The sequence below is a fragment of the Haliotis rufescens genome, unplaced genomic scaffold (genome assembly GCF_023055435.1).
Source record: "Haliotis rufescens isolate VD_foot unplaced genomic scaffold, xgHalRufe1.0.p SCAF_11, whole genome shotgun sequence".
Taxonomy (NCBI): Eukaryota; Metazoa; Mollusca; class Gastropoda; order Lepetellida; family Haliotidae; genus Haliotis; species Haliotis rufescens.
The window spans coordinates 372,172-397,152 of record NW_025963791.1 but is presented as its reverse complement, the minus strand read 5'-3'; the positions used below and the strand labels follow the sequence as shown (position 1 = coordinate 397,152).

The following is a 24,981-nucleotide window of genomic DNA, read 5'->3' as shown; positions in this document are numbered from 1 at the left end:
AATGCAACATACATATCCTCCACTCCTCAAACCATATAATTAATCTATTGTTTGCAAAGTGACATGCATGTTCAGAGTCCACTTCCATGAAGGAGGAATCGACTTTCACATACATCACACTTCATCCATTAACAACTGGGCAAAATGAATTCCGCTCGCGACATTCTCACAGCAACGAAATCCTTAAACTTAGCGAATAGAATTGATCTCCGACATCTGTAAAATCTCCTGGATGATATGTCGTTACAAACATCTGTTTCTGTACAAGCGTGTCAACAGATTCTCTCTATGTTCTAACTCGCAGGAGACAAAACAATTTTGCAATGCTAAGAGAAATGAAAGGTTTCTTGTAGTCGTCAACAACATCAAATGATCCGAAATGTCACCCAGCTGTAAATGATATTTATCGGTCATAAATATTACAGCTGAAACAAGGTTAACCACTATGTCCACCTAATGGTTACAAACAGAGGTTAAACAATGCTGTAACTATCCATCGAACGAACACGTTCTTCTTTATTGGGAGACAATAGAATGTTTCTTGTGGCCATGACAACAGTTTGTCAATACTGGTCATGCTGAACTATTGCGGCTGTACCTATTGATTACACAAATAATTAGTAATCCCGTAATCAATGTTCCACGTGGCGACTGGGTCTCATCTCGATCGGTTGGATATATGTAGTTAAGATTCGACGGATCAGTACCTGGAGATAACAATCTTAAGAAAGCAGATCATTTTATTTTAAAGATAAAACAGATAGTGTTTGAATGTCAGCTGCCATGTCAAGAGTTTAAAAGCATTGATTTCATTGTAACAATATACAGCGATAAAATCACGAAATAAAGCGTTTTGATGTTTATCACCTAGAAGTTCATGGAATTATACACTTTATACATGGAGTTCATTCCCACACGCCCAGCAATGTATCGCCTTCTCTCAGCTGGTTCACGTCTATGCCTATGAGCCATCTCCACTCAGCTGCTTGGTTTTTGTCTCTTTACCATGGTTATAAAGTCATGGATGTTGAGAAGGCATTTCCGTTTTATGGTGCCACTTTTGGTTCTTTGCCACGTCGGATTTCAGCAAAGAAGGTTTGGGTGATCCAGGTTAGGCTCACATCAGCTCAGGGTCCTTGCCCCCTCTACACGCAGCCCAGACCGCGAATTGGGACTTCTCCCAGGATGCGCTGCCTAGTCAAAACCATCCAGAACTGTTCGGAGAATGTGAAGACTCCCCAACACTGCAGCCTTCTGCATTACCCAGATTGTCAGAAGGGCTGTATTCCCGGCAGCAAACCCGGGCCCTCTCCCAATATCAGTCAAGAGATTGGGAGGTACCAAACCTAAGGCACCGAGAAAAATGGGGATTCGGACAACTTGGTACTTGGGATGCAAGCGTGACCTTTTGAAAGCGAGGTCCGCATATTTGCCATGTTTTTCCTGAATCTTGTGGGAAGTGGGGAGTGGGAAGTGGGAAGTGACTGGTCCTGAGCAGCAAACAGAAAGCCTTCTTCTAAATATAATATTTCTAATAATATTACTACTACTACTACTACTATTACTACTACTACTACTACTACTACTACTACTACTACTACTACTACTACTACTAATTATAATGATAATAATAATAATATCCCGCAGGTATCCAGGTACTAGTATCTGCTTGAATGTGGTTTTATTTGTTCCCCGACCAATGGATCCATTTGCATTCCAGTTATAATTCTCCACTACCTGGGGAGTATACAACCCAAGATGCCTACGGGTGCTAGAGGGTTTTTACATCCGCCTCACGTGTCGGGTAACAATTCCCTGCTGGGTGACAAGAGGCACATTGAACTAAGTCACTTGCCCATGATGACGCCATACGTTTTGACACTTCTGTATCGGGTGTATGTACGTATTCGTATGACCAACCTGGAACAACCTGGATGTAATGGTGTTCGTATAGGAAAAGGAAAATTACTTATGGTTTCTGAAAGTTGAAATATTTTTTGTCCGGGAAAGCTGCTTAAATATGAAACATCAGATTACATGCTGCAGGAAACTGCTCCTCAAGTTATATATGAAAACAATAATTAAACCCATGCTCCCATAACCCGAGTTAGGCAAGGTCGCCAATCACCACCCATTCGTATTTCATTTATTTAATGTCGGGTGCACAACTCAGGTATTTGCTGAACGGGAATTGCTTAATTAATAATAAAAATAAAAGGTGGTGATGTGTGGTAAAATATTCGTTGAAATTGTTGAATAATATAATATGTGGTGTGTAAAATTGAAAATGTGTTATTACAGACGGTATAAAAGTCAAATATATTACAATATATACAAAGATGTATGAATATTTGGTCACAATTCACCACCCATTCACTATTGCTTTACATCCCTAACAAAACAAATACGTAGATCCCGCGAGGCTTCCATGCTTGGCTTGCTATACATCGATTCGACCGGGTGGGAAGGAAGGCACTCAGTCCTTCCTCAACCAATCAGATCTACGCCTTTCAAGGTATTCGAACAATCAGAATGTTCGACTGACGTTCCAGCTAATAAATGACAGAATAAGAACGAGTATTAATAATGCACAGTTGGGTACATATTGTCATCCTTTGTGTTCTGGAGTTTAACCGAGACGATCTGACATCACGTGATTATAAACGTCATACGCGTTTTGCGCATGTGTCAGATTTTACCATCAGATAACGTACCACAATATACACGGCACTTCACGGCTGTTCTTCACTGAAGCAAACCGTGTATCTGCTCTCAGCGATGACACGACACGCACTGGGGCTGCTAGGTAAGCTCTACTATAAAGCATGCAAGCATCAGTTCTTGATAGTGCCCCACACCTATGTACATGTATTATTCTCTTGGATAATATAACATAATAAATAATAATATATATATATACAGTTTATTATTTTGTTTCGTGATGGTATAGTGAAGTTACAAATGTACCTTCCAACTCTTATAAATTTCAGTCATTTTTTATTGATGAAAATGTTTTGAATATTTGAACGTTTATTCTTTTAACTATATTTGTTTGCATATGCATGATTTTAAATGCGTTTGCGTTTTTCGACGTAAAGTATGTAAATGATGTATTACACTGTATCTGTAAGACTGTTTCTATTGCAGTTGCGCTGACAATTGTTTCAACATGTAAGTGGCAGTAGTAGTAGTAGTAGCAGTAGTAGTAGTTGTCGTAGTATTTTTGTAATTATTTATGTTTATTATTATCCATCAACATCGTTGTTCTGTCAAGATCAAGCAGAGATTTCACAACTATAAATTTACTCGATGATGTAAACGATTTTGTTCTCTCACCACATTATTTGAAAAGGCCTGCTATTTTCATCGAAGTACCCCTTGACCTCATATCGCTATCAGTCCACAGTCACGCTTTAACTAAGTAAGAGCAGAAGCACGTTCGTGTTAATATATCTAGATATGTAAAACAACACACCATCATATCTAGACATATAATCAAAACACACCATCATATCTAGACTGATAAATATGTTTCCTCCTATAATCAAGATACTTATTGTATCCTCTACAACTCTGCTTAACCCCGTGAAGATCCGGGGTAAAACAGGTCTTCAGCAACCCATGCTTGCTGTAAGGGACGACTATGCTTGTCGTAAGAGGCGACTAAAGGGATCGGGTGGTCGAGCTCGCTGACTTGGTGTATGCATGTCGTCGTATCCCCGTCGCGTAGGTCAATGCTCATGATAGCATCTGGTCCAGACTCGATTATTTACAGACCGCCGTCATATAGCTGGGATATTGATGAGTGCGGCGTTAAAACAAACAAACAAACAAAACCTCTACTTGGTCAATGAGCCTCACATTAATGTTATGATTGAAGCGAATTGTATATCGTACACTGAACGTTGTACTGTAAATTCAAGTTGTGTGTAAATGTCAGCCTGATTGTCTTGGTTATCGTCTTCCCGTTTATTACAATGACAAAGGATAGCCAACGCAGAACATAAATACCCCATCGATAGTACATCATTTGGACGTAGTGCTCATGGCGCTCAGAAACGACGGAAAGTATATACATTCGTACCCATAACATACATAGCGCAGCCTTATATGTTTCCATGCGGAACTGCTCTTTTATGTACGTATTCGAGATAGAAAAATCAGGTAGGCTATATCTGATTTTAAGAACGAACAAAGTGTTGTAATGTTGTCACGATTTTAGAGCCAAAACTTGGCTTCGCTCATTGTATTTATATTGGGAATTGAAACCGGGTCTTCAATGTGATGAGACAGCACTTCAACTACTTGGCCCCCCTATCGCCCCTAACTATTGACAGTACTCCAAAACTATAAATATTTGGCTTTCTGCCCAATCTACCCTGCAGTTCACTGTGACCAAGTATCAGTGTGGTTGTGTGATTGGGAAGACAACAGATGATAACTGTTAAAGAGCCTTGTGCACGCCAGGAATCTATGATTGCGGGATCGAATCCCGATTTGCCTCGATTATGTTTCTATGTTTGTCAGCACCATACCCGTGCTCGTGGGTTTCACCAAAGTGGTAAACGCCTGAGATTAACATAATTAGGTGTACCTTTCCGATCAGATTTATGTTTTCGGTTTCCCATACTTCAGAGCCATACAACAAGATAGGTAAAATCATAATATCAAATGCTTTTAAAATACAGTCAAGTGGAAGGTTAATATTTCGTACTGTTCTCAGAACATAATACATGTACAGTGGCATTCTCTATCAGGGACTTTGCGGCAAATGCAAATGTTCTAAATTTTCTGAATTCCATGCTAAGTTATTATAGTAATCAACCATTTCCAGCTGACTGTTACCCATGTTTGTTTTAGAAATGTTAACATGAAGCTTCCATTATTCGCAGTAACTGTACAACACGTTTTAAATACTTTTCTAGGGGTCTTGGATTCGTGCTAAGTAGAATAATATCGTCCGCGCATAAAAGTAACAAAACTGGCATACATAATGTGTATTTTTGATCAAAATAAGCTGATACCTTCACCACCATGGTTCTTCAGCCAGGGTTCTAAATCGTTAAGAAAAGGCGTGTGTGTGTGTGGGTGGAGATAACATTTTCGCCTTGCCGGACACCTGAATGGCTTGGAAAGAACCAAGAGATAGAGTTACCTATTTGAATACAAGATTTGATATTGCAGTACATATTTTGTTCCAGCGTGAGAAATGTTCCAGTGATACAATATTTCAGTTATTCCGACCAAAGCTCAACCCTCAAGGCACAATTAAACGCCTTGGAAAAAATCAATTAAACCACTGAATAGCTTTTGTTAATTATAAATTAAGATATTCATAAACAAGTTCTTTACAAACATATCATCGGCTGTTGAAAATTCTTTGCTTGAGCAGGGAGATAGAATATGATTAATATATACATGTAAGTAGCTGGTTAATCGTAAGCTTAGAATATACTTATGGTATCTGTACATCGTGTCGCTAACTACACTGATGTTTATCTGTACATCGTGTCGCTGACTACACTTATGTTTATCGGTACATCGTGTCGCTAACTACACTTATGGTGTCTGTACATCGTGTCGCTAACTACACTTATGGTATCTGTACATCGTGTCGGTAACTACTTTATGGTATCTGTACATCGTGTCGGTAACTACACTTATTGTTTTCTGTACATCGTGTCGGTAACTACTTTATGGTATCTGTACATCGTGTTGGTAACTACACTTATGTTTATCTGTACATCGTGTTGGTAACTACACTTATGTTTATCTGTACATCGTGTCGCTAACTACACTTATGGTGTCTGTACATCGTGTCGCTAACTACACTTATGGTATCTGTACATCGTGTCGGTAACTACACTTATGTTTATCTGTACATCGTGTCGCTAACTACACTTATGTTTATCTGTACATCGTGTCGCTAACAACACTTATGGTATCTGTACATCGTGTCGCTAACTACACTTATGTTTATCTGTACATCGTGTCGCTAACTACACTTATGTTTATCTGTACATCGTGTCGGTAACAACACTTATGTTTATCTGTACATCGTGTCGGTAACTACACTTATGGTATCTGTACATCGTGTCGCTAACTACACTTATGTTTATCGGTACATCGTGTCGCTAACTACACTTATGGTGTCTGTACATCGTGTCGCTAACTACACTTATGGTATCTGTACATCGTGTCGGTTACTACTTTATGGTATCTGTACATCGTGTCGCTAACTACACTTATGGTGTCTGTACATCGTGTCGCTAACTACACTTATGGTATCTGTACATCGTGTCGGTAACTACACTTATGTTTATCTGTACATCGTGTCGCTAACTACACTTATGTTTATCTGTACATCGTGTCGCTAACTACACTTATGGTATCTTTACATCGTGTCGCTAACTACACTTATGTTTATCGGTACATCGTGTAGCTAACTACACTTATGTTTATCTGTACATCGTGTTGGTAACTACACTTATGTTTATCGGTACATCGTGTCGCTAACTACACTTATGGTGTCTGTACATCGTGTCGCTAACTACACTTATGGTATCTTTACATCGTGTCGCTAACTACACTTATGGTATCTGTACATCGTGTCGCTAACTACACTTATGTTTATCTGTACATCGTGTCGCTAACTACACTTATGGTATCTTTACATCGTGTCGCTAACTACACTTATGTTTATCTGTACATCGTGTCGCTAACTACACTTATGTTTATCTGTACATCGTGTTGCTAACTACACTTATTGTTTTCTGTACATCGTGTCGGTAACTACTTTATGGTATCTGTACATCGTGTTGGTAACTACACTTATGTTTATCTGTACATCGTGTCGCTAACTACACTTATGTTTATCGGTACATCGTGTCGCTAACTACACTTATTGTTTTCTGCACATCGTGTCGGTAACTACTTTATGGTATCTGTACATCGTGTCGGTAACTACACTTATTGTTTTCTGTACATCGTGTCGGTAACTACACTTATGGTATCTGTACATCGTGTTGGTAACTACACTTATGTTTATCTGTACATCGTGTTGGTAACTACACTTATGTTTATCTGTACATCGTGTCGGTAACTACATGTTTGTCGATCTATACTTCGAGCGAAGTCCGGCGAGCTCGGACCTGGTGTCCCGCGAATTCCGTGTTTTTTTTAAGATGACTTCGGACTAATGAGCCTCATGTCGGTGTATATTTCGCACGTGACACAATACATACATGTAGGTATCGGGTTAGCTGTACCGCCAACCGCTGCGAATAAAAGATCGCTGTCCCATTCCATTATATCGCCCCCCATAACCAAACAGGTACCACAATCAAGCCTGCAAGGTAAAATGCCATAAACGCAAAATTTTCCACTTCCATATAAAAAACATCTGAAATCAGAAATCTCACTTGCTATTTTTTTTACATGTAAAATGTGGCCATCGTAGAAAGACAAACGTAACGGAAGGGAGCACGGGTGTCTTGGGGCATGATTACGCGCTACCCTCGTTAGCGATAAAGGCCATTCAACCCCGGCTTTATCTTATTTTTATAACAATAGCCAAATTGAGATGCAAAAACGTCGTTCCGTCAGTAGAGGTGATACAAGCAATATCGGTCGTCATCTAATAACTATTAACCATGGAAGAATTCCCTTATGTGATTATTCTGCACATTACATGATGTCAACATGAGACTGTATGGGTTGCTGTCGGATAGAAACCAAACAACGGCAGAATTACCTTGTGATGGCGTTAAAGTGCATGGTACACATTGCAGAGGCATGGGTTGTTGTCCCTACCCTTGATCTGGATATAAAAACGCTAGGTATTAACAGGATTTATTGACGGCCTATACAAATCTACCCATTATTCCGACCGATCAGTGTTTATACATCGTAATTGACAAGATGGGCGGTGTAGCCTCACATAAAACTTGACTTCGATTAATTCTCGTCATTTAGGAGAGATAGTTACCAAATATGGCACGTAACAAATCCTTGATACATACATTCCAATAATTATTATTATTTTTCTTTCATTTATTGTACTGGGTTACATTTTACCTTTAGGTTGTAAAGATATCAGAATGTTAGATAATAAAAGGTTATGACACAATGTCCAGAATTTATAGAAGCAGTCAATTCTGGAGCTTAAGATGGCTAATCATTTTGAAAGGACATAATATGTGTAGAGTTCCTGCTGCAGGAACCGAAAAGTTGGCAATACTTTTACATTCGACCAATTAACCACAGGCCCATCATAGAAAGCTATTGTCCTAATTTGATAAGGTGACCAGTGGCATCTAGGAACTGCACGGGTGTCTTTCTTCCGGAGTCGAGATGCTCCTTCAGTCACAACAACCTGCTGTCCCGGTACACACGTTTTGGATTTGGTTTTGTCAATATTGACTTACAATCCCGAGAAACGCGCAAATAATTTTAACATGTAGCACGGAAGGGACTCAACCCAAAAAAGTATTATCCCAAATATAACATTTGTTACATTTGACCACTTTCTGAAAGGCATTGTGTAGTCATACGTTCTTCCTGGTGAAACCACGTGACAGTATTCTAGGAGTCGTTATATCTAACACTTGAACATTACTGACGGAGCTCTTTATTCTTTTATCGCGACTGAACAGGAACGAGAACTGGTACCATTTCCAAGTAATTTGTTGAAAATGATGTCTTTTTTGGCGTACTGTTTTATCTAGCGTAACGTCAGATGAGCATACAACACTACTTGACGATATCTCATCTTGGTTAGAGTCATCGTCGACGTTGCTGCTATCATAGTTCCAAACAGACAGGGCGGTGGGGTAGCCTAGTGGTTAAAGCGTTCGCTCTTCACGCTGAAGACCCGGGTTTGATTCCCCACATGGATACATTCCATACAAGCACATTCCCTGCTAGAATATTGCTAAAAGCGGCGTACAGCCATTCTCACTCCAAACAGACAACGTTGAGTATACGTTATGTAAAAGGGGGCGTCTGTTGGTTTAGCTCCAGTCATCTAAGACGTACTGTCACATTACAGTCTACTCATTACCTTTGCCAGAAAGTGTTTTTTTTATCGTTTATTGCTATAAAAGTATATTCGAAAACGGGTTATTTATAGCAAACGTAATCGACCATCGTTGAGCTCGCTATAAAACATGCAATTGTTCCAACCTTACCCCTTACGTGTTAAACGTAAAGACACCAGTGAAAGGAGAAGTGATGAAGTAAAGTCAACGTTGAAGGGGAACTAAAGGCTGAGGGGAAAGATGCAGCGACTAACTAAGGAAGCCGGTAAACTCAAGCCAGTGTTGAAAGGTGAAACGGTGAACTAAAGACAATGGTGGGGGAGGTGTAAAGTCATTGCTAAAGGTGAACTAAAGTCGGTGAAGCGGTGAACTAAAGACAATGGTAGGAAGGTTAACTAAGGGAGGTGGGGAGGTGACACGTCCTTGGTTAAAGGTGAATGGGGGAATGTGGAGCAATCAACTAAAGACATCGGTGAAAGGTGAAGGGAGAACTAACGACATCTATGAAGGGTTAAGGGGAGAACTAAAGACATCTATGAAGGGTGAAGGGAGAACTAAAGACATCTGTGAAGGGAGAACTAAAGACATCTGTGAAGGGTGAAGGGGAGAACTAAAGACATCTGTGAAGGGTGAAGGGGAGAACTAAAGACATCTGTGAAGGGTGAAGGGGAGAACTAAACACATCTATGAAGGGTGAAGGGGAGAACTAAAGACATCTGTGAAGGGTGAAGGGGAGAACTAAAGACATCTGTGAAGGGTGAAGGGAGAACTAAAGACATCTATGAAGGGTGAAGGGGAGAACTAAAGACATCTATGAAGGGTGAAGGGGAGAACTAAAGACATCTGTGAAGGGTGAAGGGGAGAACTAAAGACATCTGTGAAGGGTGAAGGGGAGAACTAAAGACATCTATGAAGGGTGAAGGGGAGAACTAAAGACATCTATGAAGGGTGAAGGGGAGAACTAAAGACATCTGTGAAGGGTGAAGGGGAGAACTAAATACATCTGTGAAGGGTGAAGGGGAGAATTAAAGATATCTGTGAAGGGTGAAGGGGAGAACTAAAGACATCTATAAAGGGTGAAGGGAGAACTAAAGACATCTGTGAAGGGTGAAGGGGAGAACTAAAGACATCTATAAAGGGTGAAGGGAGAACTAAAGACATCTGTGAAGGGTGAAGGGGAGAACTTAAGACATCTGTGAAGGGTGAAGGGAGAACTAAAGACATCTGTGAAGGGTGAAGGGGAGAACTAAAGACATCTGTGAAGGGTGAAGGGGAGAACTAATGATATCTGTGAAGGGTGAAGGGGAGAACTAAAGACATCTGTGAAGGGTGAAGGGGAGAACTAAAGACATCTATGAAGGGATGAAGGGGAGAACTAAAGACATCTATGAAGGGTGAAGGGGAGAATTAAAGACATCTGTGAAGGGTGAAGGGAGAACTAAAGACATCTGTGAAGGGTGAAGGGAGAACTAAAGACATCTGTGAAGGGGAGAACTAAAGACATCTGTGAAGGGTGAAGGGGAGAACTAAAGACATCTGTGAAGGGTGAAGGGGAGAACAAAAGACATATGTGAAGGGTGAAGGGGAGAACTAAAGACATCTATGAAGGGTGAAAGGGAGAACTAAAGACATCTATGAAGGGTGAAGGGGAGAACTAAAGACATCTGTGAAGGGTGAAGGGGAGAACTAAATACATCTGTGAAGGGTGAAGGGGAGAATTAAAGACATCTGTGAAGGGTGAAGGGGAGAACTAAAGACATCTATAAAGGGTGAAGGGAGAACTAAAGACATCTGTGAAGGGTGAAGGGGAGAACTTAAGACATCTGTGAAGGGTGAAGGGAGAACTAAAGACATCTGTGAAGGGTGAAGGGGAGAACTAAAGACATCTGTGAAGGGTGAAGGGGAGAACTAATAATATCTGTGAAGGGTGAAGGGGAGAACTAAAGACATCTGTGAAGGGTGAAGGGGAGAACTAAAGACATCTATGAAGGGTGAAGGGGAGAACTAAAGACATCTGTGAAGGGTGAAGGGGAGAACTAAAGACATCTGTGAAGGGTGAAGGGGAGAATTAAAGACATCTGTGAAGGGTGAAGGGGAGAACTAAAGACATCTATAAAGGGTGAAGGGAGAACTAAAGACATCTGTGAAGGGTGAAGGGAGAACTTAAGACATCTGTGAAGGGTGAAGGGAGAACTAAAGACATCTGTGAAGGGTGAAGGGGAGAACTAAAGACATCTGTGAAGGGTGAAGGGGAGAACTAAAGACATCTGTGAAGGGTGAAGGGGAGAACTAAAGACATCTATGAAGGGTGAAGAGGAGAACTAAAGACATCTATGAAGGGTGAAGGGGAGAACTAAAGACATCTATGAAGGGTGAAGGGGAGAACTAAAGACATCTGTGAAGGGTGAAGGGGAGAACTAAAGACATCTATGAAGGGTGAAGGGAGAACTAAAGACATCTGTGAAGGGTGAAGGGGAGAACTAAAGACATCTATGAAGGGTGAAGGGAGAACTAAAGACATCTGTGGAGGGTGAAGGGAGAACTAAAGACATCTGTGAAGGGGAGAACTAAAGACATCTGTGAAGGGTGAAGGGGAGAACTAAAGACATCTATGAAGGTTGAAGGGAGAACTAAAGACATCTGTGAAGGGTGAAGGGGAGAACTAAAGACATCTGTGAAGGGCGAAGGGGAGAACTAAAGACATCTGTGAAGGGTGAAGGGGAGAATTAAAGACATCTGTGAAGGGTGAAGGGGAGAACTAAAGACATCTGTGAAGGGTGAAGGGGAGAACTAAAGACATCTGTGAAGGGTGAAGGGGAGAACTAAAGACAGCTGTGAAGGGTGAAGGGAGAACTAAAGACATCTATAAAGGGTGAAGGGGAGAACTAAAGACATCTGTGAAGGGTGAAGGGGAGAACTAAAGACATCTGTGAAGGGTGAAGGGGAGAACTAATGATATCTGTGAAGGGTGAAGGGGAGAGCTAAAGACATCTGTGAAGGGTGAAGGGAGAACTAAAGACATCTGTGAAGGGTGAAGGGGAGAACTAAAGACATCTATGAAGGGTGAAGGGAGAACTAAAGACATCTGTGGAGGGTGAAGGGAGAACTAAAGACATCTGTGAAGGGGAGAACTAAAGACATCTGTGAAGGGTGAAGGGGAGAACTAAAGACATCTATGAAGGTTGAAGGGAGAACTAAAGACATCTGTGAAGGGTGAAGGGGAGAACTAAAGACATCTGTGAAGGGCGAAGGGGAGAACTAAAGACATCTGTGAAGGGTGAAGGGGAGAATTAAAGACATCTGTGAAGGGTGAAGGGGAGAACTAAAGACATCTGTGAAGGGTGAAGGGGAGAACTAAAGACATCTGTGAAGGGTGAAGGGGAGAACTAAAGACAGCTGTGAAGGGTGAAGGGAGAACTAAAGACATCTATAAAGGGTGAAGGGGAGAACTAAAGACATCTGTGAAGGGTGAAGGGGAGAACTAAAGACATCTGTGAAGGGTGAAGGGGAGAACTAATGATATCTGTGAAGGGTGAAGGGGAGAGCTAAAGACATCTGTGAAGGGTGAAGGGAGAACTAAAGACATCTGTGAAGGGTGAAGGGGAGAACTAAAGACATCTGTGAAGGGTGAAGGGAGAACTAAAGACATCTGTGAAGGGTGAAGGGAGAACTAAAGACATATGTGAAGGGTGAAGGGAGAACTAAAGACATCTGTGAAGGGTGAAGGGGAGAACTAAAGACATATGTGAAGGGGAGAACTAAAGACATCTGTGAAGGGTGAAGGGGAGAACTAAAGACATCTGTGAAGGGTGAAGGGAGAACTAAAGACATCTGTGAAGGGGAGAACTAAAGACATCTATGAAGGGTGAAGGGAGAACTCAAGACATCTGTGAAGGGTGAAGGGGAGAACTAAAGACATCTGTGAAGGGTGAAGGGGAGAACTAAAGACATCTGTGAAGGGTGAAGGGAGAACTAAAGACATCTGTGAAGGGTGAAGAGGAGAACTAAAGACATCTGTGAAGGGCGAAGGGGAGAACTAAAGACATCTGTGAAGGGTGAAGGGGAGAACTAAATACATCTGTGAAGGGTGAAGGGAGAACTAAAGACATCTGTGAAGGGTGAAGGGAGAACTAAAGACATCTGTGAAGGGTGAAGGGGAGAACTAAATACATCTGTGAAGGGTGAAGGGGAGAACTAAAGACATCTGTGAAGGGTGAAGGGGAGAACTAAAGACATCTGTGAAGGGTGAAGGGGAGAACTAAAGACATCTGTGAAGGGTAAAGGGGAGAAACCAGTGAAACATCAAGGGTTAACTTAAAGACACCAGAGAAACGGCAAGGGTTAACTTAATGACACCAGAGAAACATCAAGGGTAAACTTAAAGACACCAGTGAAATGTCAAGGGTTAACTTAATGACACCAGAAAAGACACCAGTGTACGTCAGACTGGCCCTAGATATGGCACGGTGAATCAAGGTACCGGCCGAGATGTCCAATGTCGGCCACGTATATGACAATGTATAGTCTAGAAGATAACCTAGTCAAAGGGGTGGAAACGAGACCTGTAACAGTGAGTGCATGTGATGATTGTCGTTTGCGTCATTTGAAGGGCTGTGTCGTTCAGACATTCTCTTGTGTGTATGCACGTGTGTCAACAATACATGTACCTGTCACAGTGTCGGGTGTCATGTGACGTGACTTGACAACGCTGTCCTTGGCCGCTGTTACAGGTCGCATTTTAGCCCTCTTGAATGTGTTAGAGGGAAAGCGACTGAAAATAAGACAGCTTATATACACAGAAGAGTGCCGTGTTAACGGTAGTTGACTAAATTGTACAAACACTACACTACCTGCCAGACTACAGTAGCCGTCATAGTGGAAGTGATATATTCAAGAATCACAGCATGTACATGTCATATACGAAGTACTCTCACAATCCTGCATCTTGTTATACCAACTGGACCATTTTAGGATGAAATAAGAATGTAAAAATAAGTAACTCTTTTCTCCTGCGAAACGGACAAACAGGGGCAGGATGAACAGAAACATATGTTAGAATGGGTATGGACAGATCTAACCAAGCTGGTTTAACGGAGTGTCTGCTGACGAGATGGGTGTGTTTGGTAAACGAACCTCGAGGAACATGTGAAGCGAAGGCATGGAAAACGAATAGTTACATTGCGTCACATTCTCACAGAAATAAACTTCCTGTAGACAAATAAAGTTACCATACCTCCAGACTAATGAGATCTGATTGGTCAACGTGATCAAGAAAAACACTGTGTAACCCGCCTTGGAGACTCGTGGCATGAAACTTAACGCGGGACGCATACAACCCCATGGATCCCTTGTGAACTTACAATATAAACATTCTGAAAAAAACCCCTGATCAACAAGAATTTTTTTAGATGAACAACACTTTGACATCATTTACCTATCTTCACATAGGCGCAAAATGATGTTGCTTCTGGAACCCACTTTTTATGTAAATCCAGTGTGAAGACAGAGAAACAGCTCCCCATAAGTTACATGACACGCTGACAATGAGGGAGCGCCTGGTGCCGACTGAATGCACAACCCCGCTCCATTAGGGGCTTATGTGTTCCGACAACTAATAATATGTTAGACGGGTGGAAACTAGATAAACACAATGAAGGATTCAAGCATAGATTCGGGATTTATCAGTCACACGAAATGCGTTGATATCGCTCATGATTTGTAAAGCAATTGCATGTGTCAACAAATATAACTTCTTAAAATGGAAAATAAGCGGGATAATTCGATATATCATGTTTATGTCGAATATGCATGCTCTAATGCTCCTCTCGTCTCGAACTAGGGATAAAGTACACTTTCAAAGGTTCTGGGAGCTCCAACCAAATGGGAAAATGTCAATTAGTACATGTATTCAGTGGAGGCAATCGTGCCTATGAAAGTGCTGACGTATGCATTGTTTTATACGTCATCACCCTAGCTGCCTTAGATAATCAATTACCACAATCTATAACTCACATTGTTAACAGGCCTGTTCAGAGAAAGCATTTTGACAAGCGAGTTTTTAATAATTTGTTATTGTGTGATAAATTGTGTTGCTGACGCTAGTCATTAAATATTCTTACGTCGCTACTGTGCGAAATATATAAATGTATGTTGACAATACATAGAAGTTTATACATAAACCTTGTACTACGATGCACATAGTTCCACGTGGTTGCTTTCAAAGCATACAAAAGATGTTGCATTAAACAAACAGGTTGTTTTCCGATGCCATGGCAACTCAGCTATACCTATCGAGGTAATGTACCTGTGGAGGATACGTACATCCACGCGAGCGATGTATTATTGATTGGCGAATAGCTCGCTCCGTTGTAGTGGCTGACGAGAAACCAAATGAGCGTATTTACTTTATTGAATGCTGCGTTTGTTCCCTTCTGGGTACAATGCAAAGAAAGAAAATATACTCAACCCCAAAAGAAACGCGAATTTGAAGTGGTAAAAGAAGCATGCTATAAAAATGAAAGTTTCCAAGAGAAACATATCAAACTTGGCAGTGTTATAGGAAAATATTTAATTCACGTACGACTGAATGTCATGAACTTCTTGTTGGATTCAAGGTCACGTTGACCTTTAAAGTCTTTTTGAATCACATTCAGTAACAGGTATGACAGCTGATTGGTCTGTTGTGAATCCCAAACATTCTGGTAATAAGGAGTGTTCCATGTTTTATGAAATTCGTGCGATTATTGCAAGTTGCGTTTTGGTGAATGGTATCATTTAAAATAGAATGGAACATTGTCTGATTAAAAATGTAATTCATACTATAATTTTACATCACTTCTGTGTGATGATATCGCCCATCGAACATCTTCGCGTTTCTTTTGTGGTTGACTATATGTGTGTCAATGTGTATCACGACATCTACCGACCCTATAAACTTTACAGGAGTGATCATGATTTCTGTAAATTGATGTATTTCCCTCTCAGACGTTTCTTGCAAGGCTGTATTCTAGAAATGACGTAAACAATGATGGACTACTTCAACGAGGCTTTAGAAACCCCTGGGAATTCCGTTATACGAGTAACAGAACAGTTGTTTATGGTGATTTAGACACTTAAATTTCATACATGTATTGACACTGCGTCCCCCTCGTAAGAATATCCTTGCTGCCAAACTAGTGGACTAAATGAAGGAATGCACACGAAAACTATCGACTCCGTGCTCAGACTAAAATCGAAAGTCGACAGCATTTGCAGCAGACTATGAATTAAAGTCAACACATGGTCGACACATCTTTATAATCCCATTTAAATGTTCAACCAATTCATCGCCTAATCGAAATCTCGCTGATCGTGTCGGACATTTTGAAGTCCTGTACTTGAAATGAACATATAACGACGCATAATCACTGCGGCTGACGTAGTTAGAAACATAGGCTGCTCATCTGAGGGTGATGCCGTTCAAATCAGGTTGATTAGAGTCATCGTCGACGTTACTGCTATCCACAATAGTTCCCAACAGACAGGGTGGTGGGTAGCATACGTGGGCTCCTATAATCTCGTTGTGGGGGAAGTATTTTCTCACGATACAGCTGGTTGGTTTATGGAAGTCGGTGCAAACATGACGTCACATATGAACAGTGAAGAAACATAACAATTAGTTGCTCCGGCGTTCGTACCGTTTGGTTGTAAAACTCTTTGAAGGGCCAGACTCAAAGTGAAAGTCAATTTTTAATTTTTAAAAAGGCCTAGTGGATTTATGATGATACATTGTCAATTATTGTGCGATATGATAATAAAATGTAATATACATACATCGAAATAGATTCCATAATTGTACATTCATAGAGCTAGTCATATAGTCATACTCATGTTCTGTATTCCTCTTGAAACACGTCTGCTAATACGTGCCTTGGTGGCTAGCAAATGTTGTTATTTGTCTTGTTGTTATGGTACAAAACGAGAGTACGCCATGAACTTGATATTGACGTCTGCTTACATAGCACGCCGATCGTGTGTGTCCTTGACATCGTGTACGTGGTTACCAAGGCGTGGGAATCGCCCGGAACTACACGGAACAGTTCACACGCGACTCTTCTGTTTCAGCGGTTGTTGCCGAGTTCATGCAAATGTAAACTCGAAATTCATTCCCATAGGTAAAAAGCAATCGAAAACGAATTCAGTTAGTGGCGTTATTTATCCGCTATGAATATTTATTATAGGTAGCTGCATTGAAACCAAAATATTAATTGCTCCCGATAAAACTCGTTCAGTTGTTTTCTTATAATTTAGGCGAAAATCAATAAATTGTACAAGGACGTTTGTTTTAATACCGTCTTTAACACATTTCGAAGAATTTAAAACATTTGAAATAATGGGGGTTTAGCGTTTGTTATGTTCATTAATGCGATTGTATACAATCATTTGTCCGAAGCACATGAGGGGTGCCAGATAATACGTATCAATCTTCCTTATCAATAATGTACTGGCACTTCAATTTTAAATGTAAACATGAAACAAGACTGTTATGACAACAATTCAGTTAGCAAAATAAAGTCATCTTGCATCCGACTGATACCTGTGTTTCTGCAATATGGTGTTCTAAAGCTTTCAATGTTTACACTGTCAATGAATTACCAGGATGCTTCTGCCTCAAGTTGTATATGTTTCCTAGCTACCCGCTTTATTGGATGCTGAATACAGAGTGTTGTGGTACCTGGTGATGCTTAAGACATCGACTATTTCAATTATTCAACAGTGTTTAGTGTAACAATACCTTTGTGGCGTGAGTTCTAAGGACCGTCACGGATGATAATTATAATAGAACAATCGATAAAACAGTACCAAGGTCAAAACCTAGGTTGCTCGTGGTTTTTGTGTGTGTACAAGGCAGAATCGGAGGCCATGTCGTTCAGAGATTATTTTTTTAATAAAAATATTCACGAGTAGAAGATCACATTCTTCCTGAATATCCACAAAGACGATTTAAAATACCGAACTTACTTTAAAATATACTGCAAGTTTCTTGTGAAAAAGTTGACATTCATGTAAATCACGACAGTTGATATCTATCCTCTTGGTACGTTCCTGTATAACAATAGTTTATATCTATCCTCTTGGTACGTTCCTGTATAACAATAGGTTATATCTATCCTCTTGGTACGTTCCTGTATAACAATAGGTTATATCTATCCTCTTGGTACGTTCCTGTATAACAATAATTTATATCTATCCTCTTGGTACGTTCCTGTATAACAATAGTTGATATCTATCCTCTTGGTACGTTCCTGTATAACAATAGTTGATATCTATCCTCTTGGTACGTTCCTGTATAACAACAGTTGATATCTATCCTCTTGGTACGTTCCTGTATAACAACAGTTGATATCTATCCTCTTGGTACCTTCCCGTATAGCAATAGTTGATATCTATCCTCTTGGTACGTTCCTGTATAACATGAGTGAGTGAGTGAGTTGGGTTCAACGCCGCTTTAAAAATTATTCCAGTTGTATCGCGGCGTATCAGCTTAATGTGGGAGGAAAGCCCGAAGTGATGCAGGTCTCAGACGTTTACCACTTCGGGGAAACCCAAGAGCACGGTTCATATATAACACGACAGCTGATATCTACCCTCTTGTTATGTTCATTTATAACACGACAGTAAATATCTACCCTCTTGTTATGTTCATGTATAACACGACAACTGATATCTACCCTCTTGTTATGTTCATGTGCAACACGACAGTTGATATCTACCCTCTTGTTATGTTCATGTATAACACGACAGTAAATATCTACCCTCTTGTTATGTTCATGTATAGCACGACAGTAAATATCTACCCTCTTGTTATGTTCATGTATAGCACGACAGTTGATATCTACCCTCTTGTTATGTTCATGTTAAACACGACAGAAAATATCTGTCCTCTTGTTATTTTCATGTATAACACGACAGTTGATATCTACCCTCTTGTTATTTTCATGTATAACACGACAGTTGATATCTACCCTCTTGTTATTTTCATGTATAACACGACAGTTGATATCTACCCTCTTGTTATGTTCATGTATAACACGACAGTAAATATCTACCCTCTTGTTATGTTCATGTACAACACGACAGTAAATATCTACCCTCTTGTTATGTTCATGTATAACACGACAGTAAATATCTACCCTCTTGTTATGTTCATGTATAACACGACAGTTGATATCTACCCTCTTGTTATGTTCATGTACAACTAGGGAGTAAATATCTACCCTCTTGTTATGTTCAGGTATAACACGACAGTTGATATCTACCCTCTTGTTATGTTCATGTATAACACGACAGTTGATATCTACCCTCTGCTATGTTCATGTATAACACGACAGTTGATATCTACCCTCTGCTATGTTCATGTATAACACGACAGTTGATATCTACCCTCTGCTATGTTCATGTATAACACGACAGTTGATATCTACCCTCTGCTATGTTCATGTATTATTGATTTGCTGTCCCGTCGGTTTCCATGTTTAGTAGCAACGTAACACCACCAGTACCCGAGAAAACATGGCTTTGTCTAAGATAATTATTGTCGAAAACAAAAGCAACGCAAAACCTACTGAACATCAATAGTCCTTTTCTGTCGATCATGTATACTGCAGACACCATAATTATATCAAACTTTAGGCATACAAGATGCAATGAAACCGCCTGAGGAGAGGTTAAATGGGGTTTAACGTCACATTCAAGATTATTGCACTTATGCGCTCGTGTGAGTGCGTGTCTGCTTGTACGAGTCCGGACCAGTGCCGAATTTATACACTCTTCAAGAAAAGAAACGCATAGTTAAAAAATAAGGATATTAATTAAGCGGATGTAAAAGTATCTTCACAGAATATGCGTGAACACAATCAAATGAAAATAGACACAGTGATCGACAAAAGCATTGTCGTCATTGTTAGCATTAATTCAGTTCAGTCATTCCACATGTGTAGCCACAAGGGGGCGTCATGGTCACTACCTGGTCACATCACCTCTTGCAGCCGTCACTGCTCGACAACTCCTTGGCACAGATTGCACAAGTCGTCGGATTTTTTCGTGGGGAGTTCTTCGCCATTCCTCGATTAAGGCGTTGGCGAGTTGTGCCGGTGTGTGGGGACGCTGGTGACGTTGACGGACGCGTCGATCAAGTTCGTCCCACAAATGTTCAATCGGGTTGAGATCAGGCGATTTGGGCTGCCATGGAAGGACATTGATTTCATCATTAACAAGGAAATTAACTGCTGTACGTGCTGTGGGGGGCCGAGCGTTGTCATGTTGGAACAGCTCCCTCTGGCGGTCAAAAGTTGGGAGGAGGTGAGGACGCAGAATTTGGTCTATGTATCGGTTTGCTGTAAGATTGCCCTGGACAACCACTAACTGTGATCTACCCGTGTAGGATATGGCTCCCCACACCATGACACCCCCTCCACCAAATCGGTCCACCTGCCGGACGCAGTTCGTCGCAAAACGTTCATGTCGACGTCGGTATACACGTAGTCTTCCATCCAGTCGCTGAAGAAGAAAACGTGACTCATCGCTGAACCAAACGCGTCGCCAGTTCCTGAGATCCCATGCCTGTACTCTGTTGCACCTCCGGACACGTCGTTGACGGTGTAGACGTCGCAAGACAGGTCCAACATTTTGAGATGTGTTTGCGCGCAATGCACAACAAACATGACATGTTTAACGGGAATCAAACAAAAGAATTGTCTTTATGACGACTGCTGGGAAAAAAATCTTATTGGAATTCTCAAAACACCTATGCGTTTCTTTTTTTGAAGAGTGTACATAGCCCACTGAGATACCATGCCACAGTTTAACCCCACTCAGACACAGCATACTGACTCCGAGACGATCAGTCCTTGTTTTGGCGCCTTAATGCTCGGCATGGTAACAACAAGTACCATATTTTAACGGCCTGGGATCGAACCCCGATCTTCCGCTCTCCGGGGAGACGCTCTACTGCTAGGCCACGGAGGCGGTCGATAACCGCCTATCGAGAAGACCTCAGACAATAAATATTATACAGCTTGGTTGATATAAATAATAACGCTGGTGTAAACACGAGCAGACCACTGACACTGCATTTAACATAGATAACCTTCTTCTGATTAAGGTAAATGTCAATGATACATACACACGATTATGCACCTCCGAGATGAAAACTATATTATACTTCTGAGATTATAGGAACACAATGAAATTATATATATATGATATGTCATATGTACGCGATAATTAAAATGGCGTCACCCAATCGATGCCTGTCGCGCACAGGGGGGACAGCGCATCGAGGAGATGTTTAAAATACTATGACATCACGATAACATGAAGGTCACCCGTCTTACATGGTCTAATACCATCACTGATTGAGGACGTTCGCCCAGAACAACTCAGTCGCCCCAACCTGAATCGTATTCATAACCTTTGTCTTTGAGCTTTGTGTGAAAGGGATATTAAAGATATTTAAATAAGCAAGCGCTTTCAAAATCCAGCTTATCTCTACAGATAACATCGCACTAACTAGTGTGAAAAATATATTGTAATGAATGTAAGGGGCCATGGAAAATAAATCTAATATTAAAAGCAGCAGAGTTGTTAAAAGTCAGCATTTGGAAATATCTCCTCTCGTGGTATATATCCCGACTGTATCCATACTGTACATATTGCGTACTGCCATAGACACGGGCGAATGAGTATGATCTCTATGGCACGTTTATGATGTGCAGTTTTTTGTAATTAGAATTCAAGTACCTAATCGTAAATATTAAAAATAATACGAGTTTATTTTCGAAAGGATGGAAACACGAGGAATGTCAACACACCTTAGTTTAGATGTACTGTAAATGAACCTGATTGGTTCTAAAATGTCCAACAAAGCCTTAAAATGTTTGTATGCATATCTATGATAAAATGTGCGCCAACTCGATATTCTTTCTCCATACATGATGTATTCTTTTAGCATTAGACCGCCGCCGGTGGTGGACAGAGCGTCTGTCCGGAGAGCAGAAGGTCGGGGGTTCGATCCCCGGCCGGGTCATACCAAAACGCGTTAAAAGATGGTACTTGTTACCTTGCCTGGGGCTCTGCATTTAAGCGGGTAAATGCACGTAGATATATAAATGCAACGATCTTGAACGAGACGTTAAACCCGATTTAACCTCACCTGACCTTTTACAATTGAGATTGACAACATGACAACATGGGCTGATACTTTGACATTATCAAAATCAGCTTTGCATATGGTTATTGTTTCATATTCTACGTCGAAAAAAAATATATTCTATGTTACATTATGGAAAATATGCATATATTCACATACACCATCATCTATGAACATTCATATTAAATGCCTGAATAACTACACATAGTTGTATGATGATGTCATGCTGTTGGTTACTAACCGATTATCCAAGTGAACGAGTCAAGGGGATGATTCAACATTGTTGTGGTATATTGTTCCAGCATATTATTTTAGGAAAACATCAGTCTCCATTTTTCGTTGATTTATTTTTTGACTGTTATTAAATAGGCTGTGCGAAAACCAAACCACCAATCAGAATTATAGAGAAGGAACCTCCGTTGCAAAATATGACACAACAACAGAAGGAAGCGCTTGTTGAAAAACTTGCACTTGGAACACTCGTAGAAGAAGACATTAAACAACTAGCGATGATAAGAGAGAACCTCACAGACGATCAACAGTCTCAGCTCGCTGAAAACACCCTGAAAAATGTAACAGACGAAATTAAGCAACTGATATTAGGGAAATTAAAAAAGAATCAGCAATTAAGCCCATTTGAACGTCACATTATATGGGCCCTGGATGAAAGAAATGAAATTACATCACAAGATCTGGGAAAAACCAGAGAGGAAATAGAAGAAGCGGCGAGGGATGCGTTGAGGGATTTAAACGAGGATGCACAACAGGCCCTGAAGACTAGACTGGGAAGGCCGGGTGAAAATCTGACTGATGACGATATCGCAAAGTTAGAAGCTCTGAAAATAGAAGGCAAACTGTCTCAAGACCAACGGGATAAACTAGACGAAAGAATTGCAATGGATTTGGATGCTTCAGAACAAGAGGAGTTGAAGACTGCTTTGGACGGTGGGGTCCTCGGAGACGATGAACTGAAGAAGCTGAAAGCCATGTTTAAAGCAGGAAACTTAACTGCAGAAGAAAGAGAAAAAATGAAAACAATTGCAGGATTAACGTCAACTGGAGAGGTAAAGCAGTTTTACAAAAACAACTACAGTGACTTAAATAGCATTTAATTTGAACAACCTTTACCCCAGTGCAATTTATTATATCTTTTCTACTCGAACTCATTTTGTTGCATAATCACACGTTGGGTTGATCTAATTGTAAGAAGTATTTCAATGTCGTTATATTGCTACTTGAATTGTAACAGTGTGTATGTGTGTGTGTGTGTGTGTGTGTGTGTGTGTGTGTGTGTGTGTGTGTGTGTGTGTGTGTGTGTGTTTGTGTGTGTTTACATTTATTAACTAGTCTTATTGTACCAGTAGAACCCACGTCATGATGGACATCATCACAGAATTACGAACTCATTTATCTGATAAATCCAGATGTGTTTCAATCCAAAACAACCCACACATAATCTTCGAACTAAATGACTGATATAAAAGGTCTAAGTAATCTTAAAGCAACGTGTTCACATCTTTTCCCTTATTCTCATCTTTACTCAGTATTCGTTTTTGTGCTCATTCAGTCAGTTAGTGACATATCTCGGGGACTTGCCGACATCCCAGACGATTTTGGACTGGACGAAAGAGGGAAAGAAGAGTTTCTGGAAGCCGGTCAGCAACTAAAAGGTAGGTCACCCTCTTTCCATATTGCTGCATCCAACTGTAATAGAGTGAGCGAGTGAGTTTAACGCCCTGTGAACAGTAGTCCAGTTATATCACGGCGTGTCAGCTTGATGTGGGAGGAAAGTACGAAGTAAAGTAGGACTTGGACGTTTTTCACTTTGATGAAACCCTAAAGCACGGGTATGGTGCTGACAAACCTGGAAACATAATCGTGGCGAAACGGAATTCGAACGATCATAGATTTCCAAGGGACGCAACTCTGCACAACGAATTTCGGCGCCTTAGACATTGGGCCTCCCGTGTTCCCCAACTGTAATGTAATGTGTCATGATATCGCAAAATGTTCTCTTGTCCTGCCCAGAGGCTTTATCGAACAAGGTCATCAAGATATATGAAGCTCAGATACATCCCCGTGGGCACGGGTGCCCCAGTCGTCTAAGGCGCCACGATTCCCTGTGCAGAGTTGTGTCCCTTTGGCACGACAGAAACCTATGATTGTGGGTTCGAATCCCGGTTCGCCCTGATTATGTTTCTAGGTTTGTCAGCACCATACTCATGCTCGTGGGTTTCACCGAAGTGGTAAACGACTGAGACCTGTATTCCTTCTGGTTTTCCTCCCATATTAAGCTGACTCGCCGTGGTATAACGGTAATACTGTTAAAAGCGGAGTTAAACCCAACTCACTCACTCACTCAGATACATCCCAAATATGTTGTTGGACCAGTGTTATTATGATATTACTGCATGAATGCTTTATGCATGAACCGTTGTCGTATATGTCTCATCTGCATGCAAGTCAGTATTAGATGCTGCACTTGCCACTTACACTGTAACATATGTCCATAGTTGAATCATTGAAACACCAATCGAGCTTGTTTAGTTTATGAAAGTCCATACAGAGGACCCACCTAGATATATTCATTGGGAAATTTCGAATATGAAAATCTTCATAAATAAACAATAATAGCACTGAACATCTATGGACATTGCAGCAAGAACGTAATATATACCGATCATCGTTAATGAAACCATTCCGATAAATACTAGTGCATGATTTGTTAAGCAGCGATACAACGAGTTTTCATCG

The 24,981-nt window shown here is 40.7% G+C and overlaps 1 protein-coding gene across 1 annotated transcript in view; it reads left to right on the top strand.

Annotated features, from left to right (window-relative positions):
* The first annotated feature begins 2,667 nt into the window (after nt 1–2,667).
* LOC124113720 overlaps nt 2,668–24,981 on the top strand; it is a 52,390-nt gene continuing 30,076 nt past the window's right edge. The window contains exons 1-4 of the mRNA XM_046474225.2: nt 2,668–2,806; nt 3,148–3,171; nt 22,597–23,291; nt 23,795–23,897. Coding sequence (XP_046330181.2) covers nt 2,779–2,806; nt 3,148–3,171; nt 22,597–23,291; nt 23,795–23,897 — 850 coding nt within the window. The 5' untranslated portion in view covers nt 2,668–2,778. The remainder of the gene's footprint in view (nt 2,807–3,147; nt 3,172–22,596; nt 23,292–23,794; nt 23,898–24,981) is intronic.